This window comes from Trachymyrmex septentrionalis, unplaced genomic scaffold, assembly GCF_001594115.1.
Source record: "Trachymyrmex septentrionalis isolate Tsep2-gDNA-1 unplaced genomic scaffold, Tsep1.0 scaffold13, whole genome shotgun sequence".
In the NCBI taxonomy this organism is placed as follows: domain Eukaryota; kingdom Metazoa; phylum Arthropoda; class Insecta; order Hymenoptera; family Formicidae; genus Trachymyrmex; species Trachymyrmex septentrionalis.
The window spans coordinates 760121-783858 of record NW_017304438.1 but is presented as its reverse complement, the minus strand read 5'-3'; the positions used below and the strand labels follow the sequence as shown (position 1 = coordinate 783858).

Below are 23738 nucleotides of genomic sequence, written 5' to 3'. Positions count from 1 at the left end.
GTATTGTAGTTATGTGGGATGCTCGAGCATGATGCTGGAAAAAATTTTAACATTCTAGCAAACAGCTAATTGAATGTCCAATATAATTACTTTTTGTATCTAGCTGTATCTAGAATTTTTAGATACTTCAGGCAAAACCGTTCTTTCCGTATACAATTTCGTTTTCCTTTGTATGCTTCAGCGAAATCCCGAGTGTTTTCAGAGCTCATGGAAGATGAGAAGATACTTTTTCATATAATGTTGCCGAGGACGTCGCTGCGGTCGCTCGCTAATAAGAATATGGGTAAATGGCCCGTCGCAAATGGCGTTAAAAGGTCGATAGTCTCCGTTGACCAATTCGCTCGTATCTCCCCGCATTATCTTTAATCTCCATTCTGCGGTTTATGCAATCTGCACATCTGTCCACATTGGTCCAAACTCGAATCGGCGGTTGTTGTGTTTGTAGCTACGCTCGAAGGGATCAACCGTCGTTTATTGCTGAACCCGTCTCGTTCGGATCGTCTTCGATAATTCCGCGATGTAATGCCCTAAGCACGATAGCAGGTTTAAAGCAAGATACGAACGGTCCTTCTCATCTTACTATCATCCAAAATTAAAATCTTCCGCAGACCTTGATGAAATTGCTTTTCTCCCTATTTTCCCGACTTTCCAACCTGAAGTTCGGAGATTTCCACTAACGCAATTCTTTTGCAGAATACACGTATCAAATGAAATTCGAAAAAAAAAAAATCTCGTCTAAATTTCGGAGTGTCGCGATTATCCATCTAGATGAAAATTTTATTACACGATCGAGGAGTGTTTTTTTTTTGTTCACGAGATTTGGAATATTTAAATTTTCTATGCGATATGTACGCTGAGCGAAAAAAATAATTATTATAATTTAACTATAATTTATAACCATTTTCGGTGCCGACTATATTTTTTGATTATAAGTATAATTATTATTACTAACATTATAGGAGTAAATAACTATAAATTGCTTCTAACCATAACTATACCGTGCAATTATAGTCACAAATTACCAAACACTTTTCTCTCAGTGTACATTTGGGATAGTACGAACGTCGATAGCCCATACAATGGAAACGTTATGGTCCAGACATTTTGGCGCCGAACTTACAGCTGCCTACACATCGAAACTGCAAACAAACACCGAGTCCGACAACACTTGTTCTACTTGCATGTAGATTTATATGACAAGTTGAACATATGACATTCGTTGCCACTTTTGATCGTAACTTTTACTATTGCAGCCATTTTATACTTTTCTCCATACGAATAGCGTAACCATTTTCGTAGATGCATTTTCAGATAGTGTTTCATTCTCCATTTTATTATACAAAAAAGGGATATACGTGATAAATCGTAAACTTTCAGAGAGAGATCCACTGAGAATTTTTATAAACGATACAGTCTTCTTGTATTGTATATACATATATCTACGAGATAATGTAAGCGGATGAAATAATGAATATTATAGCAGAGTACGGTATATTTGTTTCGTTTATTTAAACTTTAATAATTCTTCCTTCGATTAAAACACTGTAAAAAATATGGGTGTGGATTTAACGTCATAAGATTTCATTTAAATCTTACGTGCTTTTTTATTGTGTGTGCTCCCACATTGACTTTTTTTTTGGTGCTTCCCATTTGGTAGTACAAGTCAACACAAGCGTTATTCTATTTTTCTTAACATTTAGTGAGTAACAGAGATAAAACGAAAATTTGTGTCGATTTATGTTTTGTCAAATGAAAAGCTTTTTATGTGCAACGGTTTGCTGTGAGCCTAAATACAATTATATGACGGTTACTCCTAAAACAAAGCGCGCTAAAAGTTCCATAATAGTGCTTATAATGAAAGATTTAATATTTTTATTTTAAAGTACACTATTCAAACTTGAATTTGAGCTATCATACCTTTCAAAGTCTCTATAGCATATCGGGTAAATTTCAAAGATGTAAAGAACGTATTTTTGATAGATTTTAATTCCATTTTTCTCAAAAAATGTAACGCGATAGAACATTTGTATTTACGGATCTGCATTCTGCAGCGCGTGAAAAAACTGTAAAAAGCATCTATTCTGATTAGCGTTACTTGACCAAAATTTTTTTGTCGGCCAGTAATTATGAAATATATATGCTATTTATATTCGATAGCAGAGATTCCTTCGAATATTCCGTATTTTAAGCAATATAAAGCTCTAATAGTTTACGCTTTCACTCGCTAACAATTTCACGTGAGAGGATCCTTCGTATAATTGGGAACTATAAAACTTTTCCGGCCGTAAATCGTTGTCGGACGAGCGCTGCATTTTCGGGGACTGACCGCACGCGTGCGAATCCGGGGGTAACTCGAATCGACAGGCGCATTGTCAGGCCGATTAATCGAACGATAAGTTTCACCATGTATGGAGAGAGTGATTGACGCTACCGCGATAAGGGCTGATGGCCGTAGAAAGAGAGATGGAAAGAGGAGGAAAACAGGATTGAGCGCGAAATGGCGAAAGAAAAGCAGAGGCATACTTAGGGGTAGATCCTTAATTCATCCTGGACGAGAATTCGTTCCATTCTCTGTTTTCTATCCCCCCCCCCCCCCACCATGTAGAAACTTGCATGCTTTCCATCATTTCCGATTGCAATTGCGAAACAAGGAGACACGTTATTATACGTGCAGGACGTTCTGCCGGTCGGCTTAGCACGAGAAAACGAAATAAGTTCTGGCACATTGATAACTTTGAAATTCGAGTATCTACAGTTAGCTTTACTAAGTAATAAATATTAAAATAGTACCGAATACTATAAAAATGTAATCCCGGCAATAATACTTATAAACTATTCTCTCTAAAATTATTAAAGTAAAATCAAATTCTAAAGAGTAAAATCTCACTATTAAAAATTGACAATTGATCCACTGTTTTTCAACACTGGCTCAATTGTCACTCTTTAAAATTAGATTCTACTTTAAAGAATTTAAAAAGTTAATTGACAGAGAAATAGTGATTCAGCTACATAACATTACTTGCATAATCTATACTCACATTTAAATAAATGCGCATTTATCGATAAAAGTCAGATGTGAATACAAGGACTAGACTTTATACATATGTCGTATCTATAAAGATATATAATGCAATATATTATACATTTTCCTAGTTTAGACAAATATTTTTTTGAAATAAAACATAATGTGTAATAATTAATTAACCATTGTTAATATTATTTTTTAAAAATATATTCAAAATCTCTTCACTAAAATTGCTTACCCGCAAACAGTATGGAAGTGCCCGCGGCACTTTCACTAGAGGAAGCAAGATTCAGCGGAGTTCAATTTCTCCTAATTGTAAGAAGAAAGTTATTCAACTTTTATAGATAATAAAAGGCGCAACATTCTGAGATTTTCTGATATTTCAATTAATAAAATGGTTCCTTCAATGCATTGGGTTCGAAGAACGAAGACGAAAGTAAACGAGAGATGCATCTCGACAGTACAGTTTTTAGTTCTACAATATATAAAAATTTAGTAACTTAAAAATTTCTGGAATAATTATATATACATATAGAAATTTTAGAATAAATAGTGTTACAATTATACATATTATTAAGTTTTTATAAGAATAAATTAATTAAATCAACTAAGAAAATATAGTAATATTAATCATTTGTAGTAAATGGTTAATATTACTATATTTTCTTAGTTTATATAATTTTATTTATTGTTCTTATTACAACTTGATGATAGGTACATAATTGAGATGCTATTTGTCCTCAGATTTCTAATTGCTGATACGACTCTTTTTTCTTTAGAGCAAATAAATTTTTATTAATAACTTTATCGTACAGGCACGTCAATATCTCTGTTTCGAGATAAGAGGCGACCTGCTTCCTATTTTTCAATCTATTGTGATACGAATATGTTTTTTCCTGTTACAGCTATACAAAAAGAATGATTTTGCTGAAGTATCTAAAAATTTCGATAGATATAGATCTGAAAATAATTTTAGACCATCAAAATAATTATGTAGGAAACTCAAGCATAATAAGAAATGCCTCAAAAAGTTTTGACATTTTAACAACCGATTTGAATGTCCAGCAACTATTTTCAGATCCGTATCTAGCTATATTTTGATATACAATACTTCAGCAAAATTTGTCACTTTTGTGTAAATAGTGCTTGCTTTTATACTTAATAATTTTTTTGGTATTGAATTATATGTATTATTATACTTACTTATGTACTTATCCGTAGCATAACAACTGTTTTAGTATCTGACAACGCGTCGAACTAACGTGATAACACATTCGTATCAACGTATTTATATGTACTGAAAAATGATTAAAAAATGACTTGATATTACAATCATAAATATTATATAAAGCAGCTCTACAAATTGACGCAAACCGTTTATATTTAATCAGAAATAAATTTAAAAACAGTTTTATTGAAAAATAATATTTATTTTTATAACAATTTGAATATTTTGTTAGTCCTTTAGCTTTTACTGCCGCCTTTTATTGCTCAAGAAAATGCAATAAATTTATACTTATGTGTGGGCAAGGCCATATTTTATATTATTTAAAAACTCTAGTAATTATATCGTGAGAGGCTGCGTTAACAAAATTTTATCCAGTTCAATTCATCGAATAATTATATTATGTTTATTTTTCGTTGAATAATAATATCGTACTTTCATATTATTTGACGCGTTTATTATATAATCGCGTTTCTTACGTATCATATACGCGTATATGAGTCGTAATTGAGATCAATGTAATGAACATCTTAATCAAGCCATAAAATTGAGAGCAGAGTAACCTGCCACGGCGCCGACGACGATAACATTCCATAGGTCGCGTGCGGGAAAATTTGGTTGCCCGTGTTCGATTTTTCATAATTCCTTTTTTTTTTTTTTTTTGTTTCTTTTGTCGTTTGAGGAGAAAGCTCGGCGATGTTTTGCAAGCGGTTTATGGTCAAGCAGCCGCTCCGCCAGCTTCCAGGCGGGAGTGCCGCTCGCTGCATAAATTGCCTGTACATCTCAATTCACCCCCCGGGACGGTGACCATTCCCTTACACGTCGTGCTCCTGAGTGACACTCCCCCATCCTCTCTCGCAGAAGACCTCCCGCCTGCAGACTCGCATTATCATCCCTTCGCTTCTCCCCGTATCTACCCTCCCTGTCCCGCGGCCGATAAGGGCGGGTCTATTTCGAATCTTTGTACAGCCGGCGACCTAAGCCCACATCTAAGTAAGAAAATTATCGGATCCCGCGCGTAATCGAAGCTCTCTTTCCTTCATTGTTGATTATCGTATAGAAGATATTCAAAGGAACACTGATTAGACATGATTAACGTGAAATTCCTATTAAACTTTATGCAACGTGATAAAAATAATATATGAATAGATTTAGCCCCTGGAAACTATATATAAATTGGGAGATAATCAAATATTTATAAGAATTCATACGAGATGGTTGTGCGTGTATGTATAAATTTTTTTTTTATCAAAAAGAGATCAACGTTTTGATTCTCATTATCATTCTTAGCACGTACAAATCTTACTAATAATAAAATAATAAAACAAATTATCAAGCATAGTTATGTGAAATTGAAGCGAACTTTTCTACAGAATGAGAAATGAGGGATAAGCAAAATTACAAGAATCGTAAAGGTCCAGTAAAGTGATGAAATCGATCATATAAAAAAATAATACGTTTTTGTACTTTTGCAAATCGAATGGTTTTTGCATTGAATTTAACAATAATAAATACAGTCAAGTGTCGAAAATTTAAGATATTATATACAGATAGCTCGCAAAGTAAAGATTTTGTGATGTTAAAAATGTACATGGAAAGAACGGTTTTGCTGAAGTATCTAAAATTTAATAATTTATAGGTACAGATTTGAAAATAATTTTGTTAGAATCTTTGTTAGAATTTTGTCAAAATAATTATGTAGGATGCTTAAGCATGATGAGCAATGCTGCAAAAAGTTTTGACATTCTAACTAGCTCTTGAGTTTCTTATATCTATTTCGATAGTCCAACAAAATTATTTTCAGGTCTGTATTTAGCTAAATTTTTAGATCTTTCAACAAAACTTTCTGTTCTCTTTCCATGTACGAGTAAAAATACAGACGAATTAACAATAAAATTTAATTACACGATATGTTCGTCCAATATAAAAATATCTACAACGTTCAAAAATATCTCTATGTTCACAGTCGGGATGTTTCTTTAATCCTGAATGCGACAAATATGTAATTCAAATGCCACGTTCGAAAAAGCTGCATGACTTAATGTGATAATTTTCTTTTTAGATTCGCATTATCATTTTTTTGTCATTCACCGCGCACGCTCTCTGAGATGTTATTGCTGTTTATGCTGAGCGTCTATATCCCCCCAGAAGCTTTTTAGTGCATAATTCGTTTTCGTAATTTAAGCGATAGCTATCTTTAAGCCGTGCGCAGTGGCGTATAAATAAATTTGATTCACCCATCGATATGTATGCAAACCTATTTAAATTTCTTACTAATCATTATATCTGAGAAACATCAAACCAGAGAGGTTTGGTGGAGAGCATGTTATAACTCGCGTGCCACGTAACACTTTTGTTTTATTCACTTTTCTGCATTAGAGATTTTGAAGTTGAATTTTCTTATTCGAGAGATGAACGTAAGAGAAGAAAAATTTGAGAATGAGAAAAATGCAGCATGTACAATGTATCTATTTATAAAAAACAAAGTGGTACTAAAGCTTTCGCTTTTGTTCCTAAGAAAAGTAACTGTCGTAAAAAGACTCTTAAATGTTCCAATTTCCTTTGCGAAATTAAATTTCTGTGGTTTAAACTTTTAGATCTGCTGTGGCACTAAAAATCAAATTCGCTGAAAAAGTATAATTAGTAGACGGAAAGGACGGTTTTTTTTTAAGTATTATATACACATTTACAAATTTAGCCAAATACCTACAGATCTGTACGATATAATTTTGGTCCGTCAGAATTTTTTTTTTTTTTTTTTTTTTTTTTCAATGAACACTAAATACATTTTTTTTTTCGTGTAGTAAATGCCGTGTAAAGTAACTACTCGAATTAATTACTTGGTATTTATACAAGTGCGAGCACGCGCGTAAATTGAAACATTCGCGCTTCAATTGTATAGCAAAAGATCGACCGAGGTATACCAAAGTTAGGATCTTTGCGGCGACATCATTAGTTTAATTGCAACTGCAAACTCGTGATCGCCCTTCAAATTCGACCGGTGTCATCCCGATCACTACAATTTACTATGCCAAATTTGTCACCGGATGATGTCGCGCGATGGCGCGAAGCCACGGCGTAAACAGCGCTCGCTACTGTTTCGCATTCGTCCGAAGGGGGCGAGAAAAAGGCCTTGCAGCGAGGCCTGTCCTCCAGCACGATGCGACGCTCAAATTTCGAAGGGGTCGGGCACCAACGCCGCTGCACCCCCGCGCGCGTCATCTCCCCGCGCGGCGAGGGTAGTAGGGGGCCTCCGGCGAACGGACGACTCACCCCCTCGCGAATTGGCGGAGTACGAGAAAACGGGGCAGCGTCGGACGGTCGGCGCCAATCGTCGCCGCCCTCGTCCACCGATAAACCCTCGCGTCTGCGCCCCTCAACCGGGTGTCCCGCCGGTTCCCTACGTCGCCCTCGGTTCGGGTACCGCGCGCAAGGCCGCAGACCTATCACTTCTTTGGCGACAGCCGTCGGGGTAACATCCTTGCCCTTGCTCTCTACCCTCGCTCTCTTCTCCCATCCCTTCGACCCTTCGCATCACCGGCTAGAAATCGACGACTCTGAACTTCTGCACTTGAGCAGAACCCGTTCCCAGCTTCCTCTTTAATCCGCCTTCCTTTAAAAACGTTTGATTTTAATCGATCTCCTACCTCTCTCACGTGCTACCCTTACTTCCATTCATTTATTTATTCTTCGTTCCTGTTTGTCCGGTTGTTCCGCGAAGATAGAATCTAATCCGGGGAGCGACCGTTCCACTTCGCGTCTCAGTGAAAGACGTGTCTCACGATCGTTCCGGCCTCCGGACGTGCAAGCAGTATTAATCGGGGTTTAACGTCTCTCGCCAGTCTCTCAGGTAAAATAAACTTCCGTTTACTGTGCTTCAACTCTTAGCTCCCTTATAGAGCCATCGCCTGTTACGATTTTTACGAAAAAAAAAAAAAAAAAAATCCCTTATTTCCGACTGTGTGCTGTCTACCGTCAAGTCTTTTTCGAACACGCACACGGTTTTGTGTTTTTGCAATTTTTGAAAAATACTCTCACGGTTCTCTATTTGCGATTGTCTTTTTTTCCCAACATTTATCCTCGTTTGCTGATTGCCTTCTCACTCTGTCCATGGTCGTGGAGAGGAAACGTACAACCGATCGAAAAAGAAACACATTAGATTTCACGCCGTTCCGCTTCCGCTGGCTTCGCGATCGTCGCCGGAAAGTATCGGCTGTCGCGCTCCAGAACTTTGTCGTGCCTTAAAACCGCCGTCCAGATCGTGACAATAAAGTTCTCTCTTTGAGACTCTCCCTTTTTTACGCGATTTTTCGATACTCTCCCGTTTGTCGTATCCCATTTCTCGTCACTGTACGACTAAATCGATCCGTCGGCATTCGAGTTTATTTTCCCTCCAAGTCGATTTATCGATCCCAACCACGAGATTGCCTTACCGAGATCCAAGTCCGTCCGGGATTCTCCTCGAAAGTTCTTCTTCCCCTTTTCCTTTATTTCCTTCGATTGAGGTTGAACAAGAATCAATTCCGTCCCTTCCTTGTGCCTTGTACACCAGTCCTGATTCATCCGTTTGTGACTGGGGGGCGAACGGACGATCGCGTTCCCGAAGACGAAGATCCAACAGCGCGCAGTCAACGAGAATCGCTTCTTCACTTCCGATTACGTAGAATCTCCTCGTATACAAACATCCAGCTTTCCCTCTGTGCGTCTCGCTTGTAACTCGCGCTGAACGACCATCGGCGCGACAAATCTGTCCGAGAAGAGATTTTCTCGAGCGCGATCGAGTAACACCACGATGACATCGATGCGGTGAGTAAGAAAGTAATTTAATTGTGTGATGCAGGAGAGTTTAGGCTACCTTCGCAAGAGAGTCGTAGCTTTAGTGATTGTTAGCAAAGTAGAATAATCATCGCTCCGTTCTCTCGCTGTCGCGTCGCGCGTCGATGTACCTTTCGATGTACCTTCGCTGTCACTTCGATCTAAAGCCTGCTCTTGCAGAATGCAGAACGAGGGTTGCAGGTCGCAAGATTAGAAAAACTGACCCAACGTATTTGAATCATAATAGGCTACAGGACGCAGAACGTAAGACGCAGAGAGTTGGCTGAACTTCGATTTTCGCGTCCTATGTTCTGCGTCCTGTGTATTGCGGCCTGTGGCTCATTACAATCTGAAATACGTTTTACTGCGTTTTGCGTACTACTATATATATATATATATAGATATCGAACCTAAAGCGGCTACAAGTTAATAGAGAAAATCTAAATTCTCATTAACGTGTCTCTAGTTTTGTAAATTCTCACATCTTCAATTAAATAAATTGCAAGATGTGAACAATGTGACTTGCGTGGTCACCTTTGGTGACGTGCTCTGAAGTGATGGCGAAAAATGTCTATTCTTCTATCATAAATAGACTACCAGATCTACTCTTCAATGCTTCTTGCTTTAATCACGAAATCTGACTGAAAGTATTCGTTATAAAAGAAAAATTAGTTTTAGGAATAAGACTTGTTGATCCGAAACTCTCTCTATCTTTTGCTTCCTTATTGATTCGTGTTGAATAGACTTAGATTTGTGCGTAATATTGTTACATGCTCATTTCATAAAAAAAACGCAGTTGATAAATTTATATTACGTAACGCACATAATAAATGTATGCGTATAATAAATGAAAATATGTCAATTGACTTTTTTTTGGTAGAACTTTTTCTCACCAATGAAACCTGTACTGAAATTAAACATCACATATCCTAATTTCTGCCCAGATTCAAAATCCGACAGACAAACGAGCTAACGAGGTACAGGAGGTATAAAATTGATTGCCGTAGGACGATCGAGATAGTATACTCAATTATTAAGAGCGATTCGTGGTAACAACCCCCCCTACGATCTCGAAATCAGATAGTATAATATGAGGGTCGACTTTCCGGGGTCCCGAAATTGTTCAGTATCGAGGGAGCGGCAGACTTCGGCAATAATAACCAGGTATTCACTCACACACATTCGGATTCGTAGCCTTTTAAAACCTATCCCGTGAAATTGTTTCAAATGACAAAACGGGAGATGGATTTAATCTCCCCGGAATCTACAAACGACTACGTTAGATTTTATATCGCGAAGATCAATTCTTGTCTAGAGCTTCCGTTAAACGATATCTATTAGTTCTTCATAAAATTGTTTATACGAATTGGTATATAGAGTTGTACGTAAAAACTCGGTTGAGTGAAAAACGTTCACAAACTGTTGAAAGAATCACAAAGCGATTTGTAAAATTTTCGCCGACACACACACACACACACACACACACACACACACAAATTGGTGAATAGAATAGAGACGGAAATATCCTAAATAATTATTTAAACAAGAATAAAAGGTTCATAATGTAATACGAGTATACGATATAGATTCTGAGTTTGACGTTTTGCCGATAGAACTACGTTATTGACAATACAGTTTTCAGCTGTACAATCTCTCGTTTACACATTCGAGTATTATTAATCATTTTCCAATAGAGAGTTTCCAATAGAGACACGGTAACCGTTCAGGTTTATCGGTGACGTGTACGCTAAAAGTCTATACCGAATCTCTAGTAGATGTAATTTTATGTGGCAACACTACACGCTCGTTTGTAACACTTGACATTTGTAATAAAATTGGAGGCATTTGAAGTTTCTCATGAAAATATTTAAATAATTTCTTTAATTAAAGTATTTAAATAATTCCCGATTTTTTTATTGAAACTCTTCGCAAAGTGTATCATGAATTAACGTTGGAAATAATTCATCTGCCATCGGACAAGTTTCACAATGTGTTGCCGAGGAGCGAACACTGTCCTTTTTAAATCCGGCGGAAATTACGGATGCAGATTTCTATGCAAGTCCTTTATCTCTTTTTGTTTTACCTGCCGCGATAAAGGTCTGCGACACGTCTTATTTTAATCCTTTTATTTACCGGTGTGTCAGAAGGAGAATCGATGATTTCCGCATCTGTCACAAGCCGGTCACAAGATGTCCAGACGTTAAAACGACTCAAACCGGAGCGCACACGCGAGCGTACGTTTATTTGAAATCCCTATAGACTATTCCTTGTGGCTCGACAATAACGCTAGTTCCCTGTTAGCGTTGGCTTCGAGTCTCGCGCAATCTCTTGAACCAGCATCGAGTGCGAATGCGATCGATTCGAGTAAAAATTTACCCGAGCGTTGCGAGTCTTCATCAATGAAAGCGTAGGATAAAGGAATTCAGAAAGTATGATTGAAAACAAAAAAAAAACACGCGTGGAGAAAATCAGATTAGATAATCTTGAAAATTGGGAGAAAATCGAGAAACAAGAAACGTGTATGAATCATTCGCCGTAAGAAATGAGACAAAACGTTGGTTCGATACTTTGATATATTTATAAAAAAAAAAAAGGTAGATAATAAAAAGATTAAAATAAATCTAAGACTGACTACAGCATGGTGTCAAAGTCAGATGTTTCGAATAATACAACATACTATATATTCTTTATTAAATCAATTTATTTCAGATACGATTGCGCGCCGATCATTTTTCGTACTTTCAACACGATCAATCTGAGAACGCTAATAATCCCCCCTAAATAAAATTAGAAAAACTGTAAAGAACTTATTACGAAAAAAATATTACCTCAGCCAGGATTCGAACCCTCTCGACTTTCCGGGATCCGAGTGTCTTAGCCAACAACTCGACCACCGGGGCTTTAAATGTAAGAATATTTTTACTTCACTTCAGTTAGAATTAATCACAGTTAATGGAGTTTCAATTCTCGAACGAGAGGATCGAGAAGAAGCTAATTCTTCGAGGAGCTCCGTCGAAGAATCCGAGACAACCGAGGGATATTTGTTCGCGTTCTCGTGACGCTCGAGATTTTTCCATTTGGTGCACGGGGGTGTGTTACTGGGGCACTAGTGCGCAGAAGCCCCGAACATGCCCGATGTGGATCCCAGAGAATCGTCGTGTGCGATGCCCCTCTCCACCCAACTCCCTCCCCCGCTCCGAAGTCTCGCGTCCCCTTCGTGAGAAAGAGAAAGAGCTTTGCGGGCGAGCAAGGGGTGGCTCCCCGAACCGACCCCACACACAGCTATACATTTCGAGCCTTAGCTCGCGTAGCGCGCGGCACATTCAGTTTCTGACCGGCGCGACGATCGAAGTGACGCGTCCGCGCCGTTCCCGATTCAACCCCATCATCGCACACGTCTCTCGAGATTTCATCCGCAGGATCGACGAATCCGGTTCGCCCTGGTTACGTCGCGTTTCACGGTGTTTCCACGAGGGGGGTGGCTCGCGAGAAGCGTCAAGCTTATACACACGCACACACACAACACACACACACACACACATACACATACACGATCAGGGATGTCGCGCGAGACTCCAGCATTCGCTCGAAGCCATCGATCCTCGCAATCGAAGCGATTCAGTGACGCCTGTGTGAGGCTCGTGCGAGTCGTGCGGCGATAAGACAAACCATCGGGACAAGTGCAGGAAGATAACGGAGTTTAATTCATATACAATCAATTAATTCTCATTCTGATTTTGGGCATTCGATTTGTGTATCGTAGCGATTTGCTTTTACAAGTAGAAGATTCCTGATTTTTTTTTTCTTCCGTTATCACTAGTACATCGCTAAGCGGATTTAGCTTCTCGGATTATCTTTCTATATGATTCTTCCTTTTTATATTATTTGAAAATTTATATAAATTATATAAGTCCGGTATAGATTCTTTTCTAAATCCAATGTGGAATTAAATTTTTTTATCTTTTTTATTTTTTTTTTCCATGAAAAAGTATTTGTTGTTATTCAATGTATCAAGCCTATTTTATCAAGCAGACTCGTCGCATCTATGAGCAATCCCGTTTATCGAGGGCCGTCGATTGGTCGTTTAATGGAATATCGATGTAAACAGCGAGATTTACGAGGTTATCAAAGTTCGTCGTCGTCGTAAATTGATCGGGATCGCGCGCAAATATAATAAGAATGGAGCTGAATCCGTGCTGCAGCTTCGTAGGGATAGTAAATTATCTTTACACGAGAAGCTTGCACCGGAAACGGCGTCAACCGACGCCCAACATTCCACGATCCTGGGTATTATAGGAGTCAAGCCAAAATAGCCAAAATTAGATATATAGATGTAGTTGCTGTGCTAAAGGCTCCGCTAAAGCAAGCCAATACAAATGCGCCACCGCGCCGGAGGTAAATATCATCCACTACTTTTTTTTTACGGTCAGTCATCGCGTATAATCAGCCGAACGTCCAATCGTTATCGCTAGTCTTTAGTGCCACGTGGCACTTGCCTGCCTTCAGCGATCCGAGAAACGTCGTGCGCCTCGTTTCGTAAGACTGTCACGTACGTGATTCTTTATGATAATGGAAAGTAAAAAAATCTATTAACACTTAACAATTTAGCGAGTGGAGAACACATTTGGTCTTGTAATTGGGAAACTCAGACAATAGAAAGTCCAAAATTATATTTGTCGAAAAATATGTAAAAAAAGAAAAGACGTCCCATGTCCTGATTTTAAACCTTCACGTGGTCTGGATTATGTGCGAATTGAAATAAAAGTTTGACATTCTGACGTATGTACCACAATCACGTAGATTCGTAGCTCAGAAAATGAGGCCGCGATCATTTCTCGCGCGAGCTAAATGTTGCTGTGAAACGAATGTTTTGTAGGCAAAGACGTTTAGATGGAACAATGTTTAGATTTAGAATAGGTGCAAACTCTTGCGTATTAAAAAATTTTCCATCCCACAAAATTCTTTGATACGCAACGTTATACCTACTGCGAGGAGCTGTACGGCTTTATTTGTTCGGTTCGATGGAATATTCATTTCGTTTAGATTAGGTTAGCAGCATATACCGTTTCATACTTTTACGAGTGAATTTATCAAAACTTTTGTCGTGCCAGTCGAACGTTTATTTATAAACGTTTATTCAATCGATCGCCGTTTGCAAATGTCGTTGAGTTGTATTTGTGCTTTATTTCGTAATGTTGCAACGTAGTGTGATATATTTGTAGCTTTGTATTGTGCTAAGTGTTCCTATAGCATATATTTAACGCGGTATAACGAAAGCAAAATGTCACGAGAACAAAAAGAATTCTTTTTTCATCACCTTTAAAAGTGTTAGAGAGAGAGAGAGAGAGAGAGAGAGAGAGAGACTTTACCGAGTAATTGTAACAGCGTCTCACAATATTACGAAATTAACATCGTAAAGTAAATTCGCGTAACGTACGCGGCGGAAACCTTCATTTAAATATCTACCTGCACTTGATTGATTTTAGATTGAGGCAATAAAAGATAAGTAATCGAAAAACGACGTGGCATAAAATATTTTTATTCTCGCAGAGCTGGAGCTAAAGCTAAAAAATAAATTTTCTCGGCGAATATTAACAGCGGCGGGATACCGATTTTCTCAGTAAGTTATTGGATATAATCGTGGGAGTTAATAAGTTATTTGGATAACCCGGATAATAAGGGGTTACGCGGGCGTTTTATATGTTCCTGCGCGCGGTTAAACTGGGGTAGTGACGCGCGGAAAAATGTGATGACATCCGCAAAGAGTGGCAATGACACGGAGAAAGAGAGAGCTAGAGTTAGGCAAAGCGTTCGTGGGGTGGTGGAGGGTGAGAGAACCGGCCGACTGCTACCAGTGCTACCCTTCTCGCGGCGATGAAGTTAAAAAAGCTGACGATGGCGCTATAATTCGCTCCGAGAATGGAACGTGGTAACTACGTACACTGTGGCCAAAGTAAATGGCAATAAGTGTTATGTACACGCCGATATAGCTTCTACTTAAACAAATTTCATTTAGTAAATTGCACGCATCTTTTATGATGTCATTCGCGATTACTCACCGGCTTACGACAAATGTTAGAGCGCGATTCGTTATTTTTACGCGAGTGCATTTTACATTTGACCCTCCGGAGCTGACGGTGGAGTCAATTGTAATCTATTGGACTCTGCACTCAATTAATTAAGTTTTTTTTTTTTGTAAAAAATGTCAAATGATTAATTAAATTTATTAAGTATAATTCACAGTGAATTATTTGGGCATTGAAAAGATCTAGCTTTGACCGTTATAGGCTTGAATATACTTATACTTAGTATTTAATTAAATTTATATTACGTCTGTAAATTTGTATTATTCGTATTACAATATACTCACTTGTAGTATTTATTTTTTGTATGAGTTTCGCAATTAATTAGTGCTTTTTAATTAACAAATAGATCTACCAGCGTCAATAACTATTACAGATGTCAGTTCTGGAATGGTTAATAATTTTAACAACAAAATTAATATTTTCTAACATTCGTATTTGTAACGTAAATTAGATAGAGAATTAAATTAACATAGATTTATTGAGAATTAATAAATCAATCATGATTAGAACAATTGTCACTGAATAGAACAATTGTCATTGAGTTATTGAGATAAATTATTTATTGATAAAAAATTACATTTGCAATCTGCAATTAATTGATAATTATCGAATGAGATATTATATATTGTCTTTATTAAAGTGATACGTTAAATTATTAAATCAATTATAAAAGCATAATTGCTTTTTAATTAATAGATTATGATTATTTGATGAGTACATTGCCATCATAATTAGTAATTTAATTAGCCAACGATTACATCGAGCAACGATTAAATCGCTTATCAATTATTAATTTTCGACTTTGCGTAACTTTTGCATAAGTCATCATGTTGGTGGGCAATTGCTCGAGCCAACTTGGGAAACTCTGTTTCAACAATTATGAACAAAAATTATGAAGATAGTTGTCAATGAAAGCAATAATGTAGTATTGATAAGACGTCGCGGGGAATTATGTTATCGGTATTAATCTTGCAAAGTATATTCCGTTGCATAGGAAATGCAATTTGCATGGAATATATGCATAAAGCTTGTGTGGTGCACGTGGCTTTGTTAAACGTTCGCATGGACGCGTTGCTATCAAAAAGCACCGGTGAAACAGATATGCCGTAACATCGGCGAGTCCGAGTTGTAATGCGGAGAGTCGCACGGTCGAAACTTAAGTGAAGTTTAAATGAAACTCTCTTTCCGCAATTCTGCCTGGAAAATAGCGAAGAATCAGTTAAGGCACAGTTAATTTAAACCGATGCGAGAACAGGTCAGAGAGATTGTTGTACGAAGATTTGCATGAAGATTAGATCGAGAGTCCATACAGGATGTCCAAATTGTTATATCGATAAATCTGACGCATCCATCGCCGTTAATGGGAATCATCTAGTAAATATAGGTACCAACTAACAGTAACGTAATGTTATAACTTCATATCCGACGTATTAGAACAATTGTCACTGAATTATTGAGATAAATTATTTATTAATAAAAAATTACATTTACAATTTTCATCATAAATATAATGTAACATAAATGTAATATAACATATATTACATATATACATAACAGTTACATTGTTAATTGTGAAATAACGTAAGTATCTTATACATGATACAATTTAATATTCGCCCTGATTTTTTGGAATCTTTTGTTATTGATATAATTCAAGTACAGTGATACCGCGCGTTCATTGTTGCTAATGAGAAACACCAACAATGACATGACATTGATGTTACGATTCCACAATATAACAACAATATAAATTTAATGTACGTAACAGTTACATTGTTGAATGAGAAATAGCATAAATTCTATACAAATACGCTGGTACTGGCTTGTCCATCGCCGCAAATAGAAATCGCCATCTACCCAGTAAACATCAACGACAACAGAAACATGGCATCAAATTGTAATTTTACACTCAATTTAAATGTAATATAATGCGTACGTAACAGTTATATTATTAAATATGAAATTATAATCATGATGCTACGTTACTGTCGGTGCTTACTGTAATCGGGTAAATTTCCGAGCGTACCACGGCGAATCGGGGGTGGAGATGGAATTTTTTCGCATATTATATCGCGAGAGATTTTAGCGGGCGGTAAATAACGTCCGCGAACTATTCAATCGCGCCGCGCTGTGTCGCGATGATAAATGACGGGAGCCCGGACGGCGACAGATTAACACGTTTCCACTATAGATTCGTCGTTTCCGTGATAATCGACGGAGGCCTGCCGGTCGATTGGCACGTATATGCGCGGCACGATCCATTTCTAGGGTGAGGAATACGAGTACTAGTATCGGGATTAACCGATTTTGCCGAGCGCGGCCACATAATCGCCGCCCTCAATTAGTCCGCGTCAAGTGTCATCACGGTGAATATTATACACGACTTCTAAACTTAGAAACGCGTTTGATTAACGCGAATCGCGCGATTGACTCTCCTTCATTTCTTCTCTCCTTCATTTCTTCTTTTCTCGTGTTCCACCGTTAAATACTTCGCTCTCGTCGTGTAACACAGTGCGCTTCGTATTCAGGCAATCAGCCGTATCAAAATGGCAGATCCGTGGGGAATTTAAGCGGCATGAGGGAGAATAAAATGGCCGGGAATTTGTTTTAGTACGTCAAAGGGAGGTATTGGAGCTCGATCGAGATGAAAGTCCTATTTATGTTTTAGTACGTCGAAAGAACCGCGCGCGAGGGCTGTATATATTCGGGAGGAGGATCGCCGGATAAAGAAACGGTTTTATCGTATTACGTAAACAAATTGTCTTTTCCGCTTTTAATAATTCACTCCTACTCCTTTTTGTCGTGTGCTTCTTTTCTTTGTCGAGGTCATTGTGAACAAAAATGTCTCTCATTTTCCGTACGGATGATGTAGAGAGGCTTTGTCTAATAAAATATTTCAATTTCATTTTAATCAACTGTTATTTTATTTTTCGGAATGCAACCCTGTCGCGCGAATGTTTTACGTTTCTTACTATTACACGCGAGTTGTCAATTGTAAATTCATAAAAATTGAACTGCCTTTACTCTCACGCCTTTAATTGTTCCTTGAATCGAAACTTGTAAATAAAAAAAATTGAATTTAACATGAGCCAGCGAAACAAAGAGTTTCGCCACTTTATCGCCAGCCTTTCAACGATGAATGTTGCGCGTCCGTCCCTTTCGTAAGAATATTCAATTTCCAGCATCAATATCAATGCCAGGCATTGTCGAGAAGTGGCTCCATCCCGCTGTGGCGGTATGCATGGAGTTGATGATCCAGTTGTATGTAATGAGGTCATTCCCTCTGAATCGAGTTCGTGCGGGTAGGAAGGTGACGTATTGCGAATTGAACGAAGTAACTTTGTAGCCAACGGTGCTCTCAATTTCGCAGTAAAACGCCGTCGGCTCTGCGAGTGATTGCCTGTTGCGCGATTTTTTTCCCCTCTGTATTCCGCCAATGGGATATTCACTTTGTCCTGCTTTTTTATTTTTTTTGTAAAGCAAAACTGGCGATACCGCTCGTAGTGTTCACAGGGAATGGTATTGGATTGTACTTTGGGAATGAGCAAAATGCATATCTAATCAGATATACGAAGCAATTTTCCGCAATCACTTATCAGTGTCAATACAATTTTTGTATTTGACATTGTTAAGGATATGCCGGGGGCGTCGTTGTCGGCGTCAACAACAAAGATTGAAAAATGTATTGGAGGAACAGGGTCCATAAATTTACGATGTTTATTTAAATATGATGAATTGCAAATTAATGTGCGACAACAAAGTGATAACCCTTATCGAAATATATTATCGAGAATTCGACTAAGAATTGCAACAGATTCGGATACAGCTGTTTTAAATATGATAAAAATACAATTTACAGAGGCTATTTGTGATGATCGATTATACGAGAATTATGTAATTATTTGGAAAAAATTGCGACTGGAAGGAGTTTGTTTACTTTTAACTTATGCATTATGCGATACTTTGAACATTGCAATGTTAAATCGAATTTCTTCGGACGAAGTAGAACTCATTGCTCAAGACATTAACAGATTGTGTATCATATTTTAAAAAAAAGTTTCGAGGATGTTAAGTAAGAATGATGTAGACAGTTCTCGAACAGCTGGCTTAGCGAAATTGTTAAACTAGGCGCACACGGAATGAAGAAATATCGATGTTACTTTAGGTCTTGTAAATGGTGTAATTGGTACATTTACCAGTGAAAAATGTAAAAAAAGCCCATCAGAGCCTACATCAGCTATTCGGACACACAAAAATTCTTTTTTGTGTGAATGCAACAAAACGAATAAAATATACATTTCAACCCTTCAATTCGGATCCTTATCAATATAAAATATAAATCAAAATTACATAATTAACGCACATGCCAAGTTGATGATTCCCGACAATTAATTCGTTCTTCTTTATCCAAATGCCAAATTAATAATTCTCTAATTTTCGTTTCGTTTTTTTTTTTTAATGACTACACAGCAAATCTGACAATGAGCGATCTCAACGTAGAGACGCAATGCATATAACTTCGGTTTTACTTTATGTAAGTTTTGTATTATTATTGTATAATGTAATAATTTTTATAATTATTGGGCTATTCATTACATAGCTAATTTGGCATTTGGATAAAGAAGAACGAACTTGGAATGTGCGTTAATTATGTAATTTTGATTTATATTTTATATTGATAAGGGCCCGAATTGAAGAGTTGAAACGTATATTTTATTTGTTTTGTTACATTCACACGAAAAATAAAGAATTTTTGTGCATCCGAATAGCTGATGTAGACTCTGATGGGCTTTTTTACATTTTTCACTTATAGATTCTTTCGAGCCTCATTATATGTATTATATTTGATACGTTTACATGGGGGAATCTCGCTTGCCTACAGTTCGATTGCCTACATGCACTTTTGCGCACAAATAAAAATTTTGCATGTAGGCAATCGAACTGTAGGCAATAATTTTTGTGTGCAAACGAACTGTCGGCAAAAGTGACGTAGGCAAACGATAGACAATCGATGTGTAGGCAAAAGCAACCATCTCCATTTACATTATTCGTACGTAAATAAAAATAATGCTGTCAGGAGTAGAACATGTATTAGAACATGTATTAGCGTTAAGTTTGAATAGATAGAGCATATGTTATAAGAAAACAATTTTCAATTAAGTTACGACTTTTATTAAGTTATGACTTTTCATATAAGTCAAGGGTTGAGTTTAAAACATACCATTGTGGAAGCTGAAAATTATATATCCAGTTGTGAACAAGTATACGTTGCTCTCTTCCATAAGTAACTATTTTAAATGAACTATATCTTATATAAATTATGATTCTTTATCTGTGAAAGCAAATGAATTAGTTAAGAACAGAATATTTGCGTTATTACATAAAACCTGGAGTTTCTCCAAGAATAATTGGAATGTGTGTAATAGAATGTTTTGAAAAGCATATATTTTTTTCAATATAAAAAATCCCACAAGAAATATTTGTTATTTGTTGAAAAAAAACAAAAAGATTAATAAAAATTTGTTAAATTGTCGTCAATAAAATTCACAGATAAAATGTTTCATGATCGGGCACATATTTTTCGTAACTTTGACACGCTTCATTGCGATCGACACATTCGCTTTTGGTAATCATCCGGTTCCTCGTACAAGTCAGAAATGTGATATAGCCGATGAAATCAAAACCATACGTTAATTGAGTGAAAATTGTCAGCGAGAGAAAAGCGAATGGATGGGAGGAGTGGAAGGGAAGGTGGATGAAACGGAGACGAGATCGAAAGCTCATATAAGAAAGGATAGCCGAGGGTGTAACGGGGAGGGGGAGGGAAAGGGGGAGGGGGTTGCGCTCGGAGTTTGACACAGTCAGAGCCCGGCGTTGCCTGGCAACCTTTAAGGGTGGAAATCCACATTGGCGTAGGGTGTATATACCTGTGACGAATTTATACGGCATCCCTATTCCTTCTGGGTCCCATTTTCCTTCTCTCTCCATCTTACACCTTTCCCCATGAAAGACACGTGGAAAGAATCCTCGTGAATGAACCCACAGCTGTGATCGACTTGGGATTGAATACAACGAAATTGGATGTTTATCCACGAGACGTTTAACGATTGCCGCTTATTGTCGCGGAAGAATGCGCGATTTGCACATCGCAAATTAACGAGAAGATAGTAATTTTCAATGAAGAGATCGGACCCGATGTTGCACTCAAATCGTCTCTTCTACCCCCGATGTGTCTTATATCCCTCCGGAGCGGAGATAATGACACTCCATTTGAATTCAAAAAAAATGTCATGATTTAATCTATTCATATCGCAGAATATTATTCCACCTTGCTCTCTTTTTGCAATTATTCTCGGCGAGATATCTTCCCCGGGATAATCTTTATTAAGGCGATCAAACGTAGTTAAACGCTCGGTACGTTTTCATTTATCTTTTCTTCTGAGAAGTCGCTCACTTAAATTATATCTTAACATCATCTCGAAGTATTTTACATGTTTCTGAATCACCGCGAGCTATGTATCACGTATTTAATTACTGATCGTTTGTCAAGTATATTGCCTTTTTGTAGCTATCGGATTCGATCTAGTTATTTCGAATTTAATAACGGAAGAACGTATTTTTCTTTCTCTAATACGTTCTTCGTGTTTCCACACTCGTGGAAACGATGTTGCAACCCTCGCAGAAAATTTTGTGCGATCAAAATATAGCGCGCGCACATACTTATATATTTACTGTACGATAAAAAGTACGTAAATATGAACAATATGTATTACATAATAACAATATGTGTAAAAATTATACAGTTCATAGAAATATATAAGTTGTGCGCTTTTTATCTCTAATTATATAAATATAGACGGATGAAGAAAAAATTACAATAATATATTTCATATGTGTCTAAATTTTATACAAATTTTTGTAATATTATTTAACGTAATAGTAATATATCATATTTGCATCTTTATATTTGTTTATGTTAATCAATAACGTAGCTTAAGAAAATTCACACATAATTCGTTTTCAAATTGGTACATAAATATTTTTGTAAAATCCACGTTGTAAATTTACCTTTGCAAATTGTCTTTCTTCATTCTTCGTGTTTCCAATCTTGTGGAATGATATTGCAACCCCTATGAAAAATTTTGTGCCACCAAAATGTAGTAAAAATATATACTTATGTATTTGCTACACTACAAAAAGTATGTAAAAATTTTTAATTACTATAAGGAAGAATAATTTTATTTATAAATTGTGACTTTACGTGCAAATATACACCCTTGATAGAGAGGGTCCCAAAATTACTACTATAATCGCTGTAATTTTACATACAATTTTTTGTATAATATATGCATCAGAGATCGATATACATAAGTATAGAAAGATGTCTTACGATGGCTTCCTTCTTCAGTCTAGCTATGGATCACTTTTAATCCTTAGTCACCGTAGTCCGCTTTAACCCTCGCTTTAACCGCATATTCACGCGACGTACCGGCTTTCTTCCAGACAACGTATCACGATAGAAAATACCTACCAGGTAAAGAACCTTACAAAGCCTTAACTGAATCGTAATTCGCTTTTGTACAAGCTAACGTGGCGGCCGCGGCACGATTATCTTTCTTGATGTCGTTAGCACAAATAATTTTATAATTCTCCCGACTGGGTACAAATAATATAACTAAATTTAATGACGTTACATGATTACATTAACGATAGCATTCTGTCATTTGATTGTAACGCGGTAGGGGACATAATAACCGATTCTTGCAACTTGTTGCGTGCAATTTTGCTGTAGGAAGCGGAAACTGCGTGCTCCCGCATAATCCTTTAAATTACCATCTACATAATACCGGGATTATCTGATAATTTTGCGAGATACTTCATATAATTTCACGCGTGTGATCGACGAGATGCTTAATGTCCACGATGTTTACCATCGCGTAACTCTCTTCGTCTTGGATGGGAAATAAATACCCTCGCCGATGCGGATTAACGAAACATTAATTAATAATCGCGAACGAGCCGTTCTTTCATCTTGATTAACGTAATTTAATTTTGCGCGGCTATCTTTTTCAGTCGAGTGATTCTGGAGGTTTCCGTGCACGCAGAAGATCACCTCAGGCGATCGCGATGGCTACACTATCTTTGCGCATCTCCATACCGGAAAAGAATGCCACCAAGATGATGCAGTTCGATCCCAGTACATCGGTGTACGATGCCTGTCGTATTATCAGAGAAAAACTTGCCGAGGCCAGCAACATGGGTCAACGTAAGCGTTCGATATTTTATTCGGCTGCATCTAATTATATTTATCGAGTACTTTTTGCAATATATTTCAATATATTCCAAATATATATCAGTATATTACAAAAATAAATGGAGCAGTATTTTTTGATCAACCACATTAACCCTAGTGTGGTATTTATGGGTTCAACGTACCCTATGCGATTTTTTACATTGCTGTAACTTTTTTATAATATAATTTAAAGACCCGAATTGAGGCTGAAAAAGAACTTTAACTGTCCATAGATATGATAAGTCTGCAAGGGTGTTTTTTGATAGTAGTATAAAAATAAATAAACGAAAATGC

The 23738-nt window shown here is 37.1% G+C and overlaps 1 protein-coding gene across 11 annotated transcripts in view; it reads left to right on the top strand.

Moving 5' to 3' along the window:
• The window catches only part of LOC108756856 (talin-1), a 60348-nt gene that overhangs the window by 17160 nt on the left and 19450 nt on the right, over nucleotides 1–23738 (top strand). For 6 of the 11 annotated variants that reach the window (XM_018500966.1, XM_018500960.1, XM_018500962.1 and 3 more), the window contains one exon: nucleotides 23225–23417. In XM_018500966.1, the coding sequence (XP_018356468.1) occupies nucleotides 23279–23417 (139 nt within the window). In that variant the 5' untranslated portion in view covers nucleotides 23225–23278. Of the gene's footprint in view, nucleotides 1–8967; nucleotides 9057–11294; nucleotides 11300–13381; nucleotides 13461–23224; nucleotides 23418–23738 lie in introns of those variants that run through there. The other 5 variants (XM_018500967.1, XM_018500971.1, XM_018500964.1 and 2 more) reach the window with 4 other exon arrangements.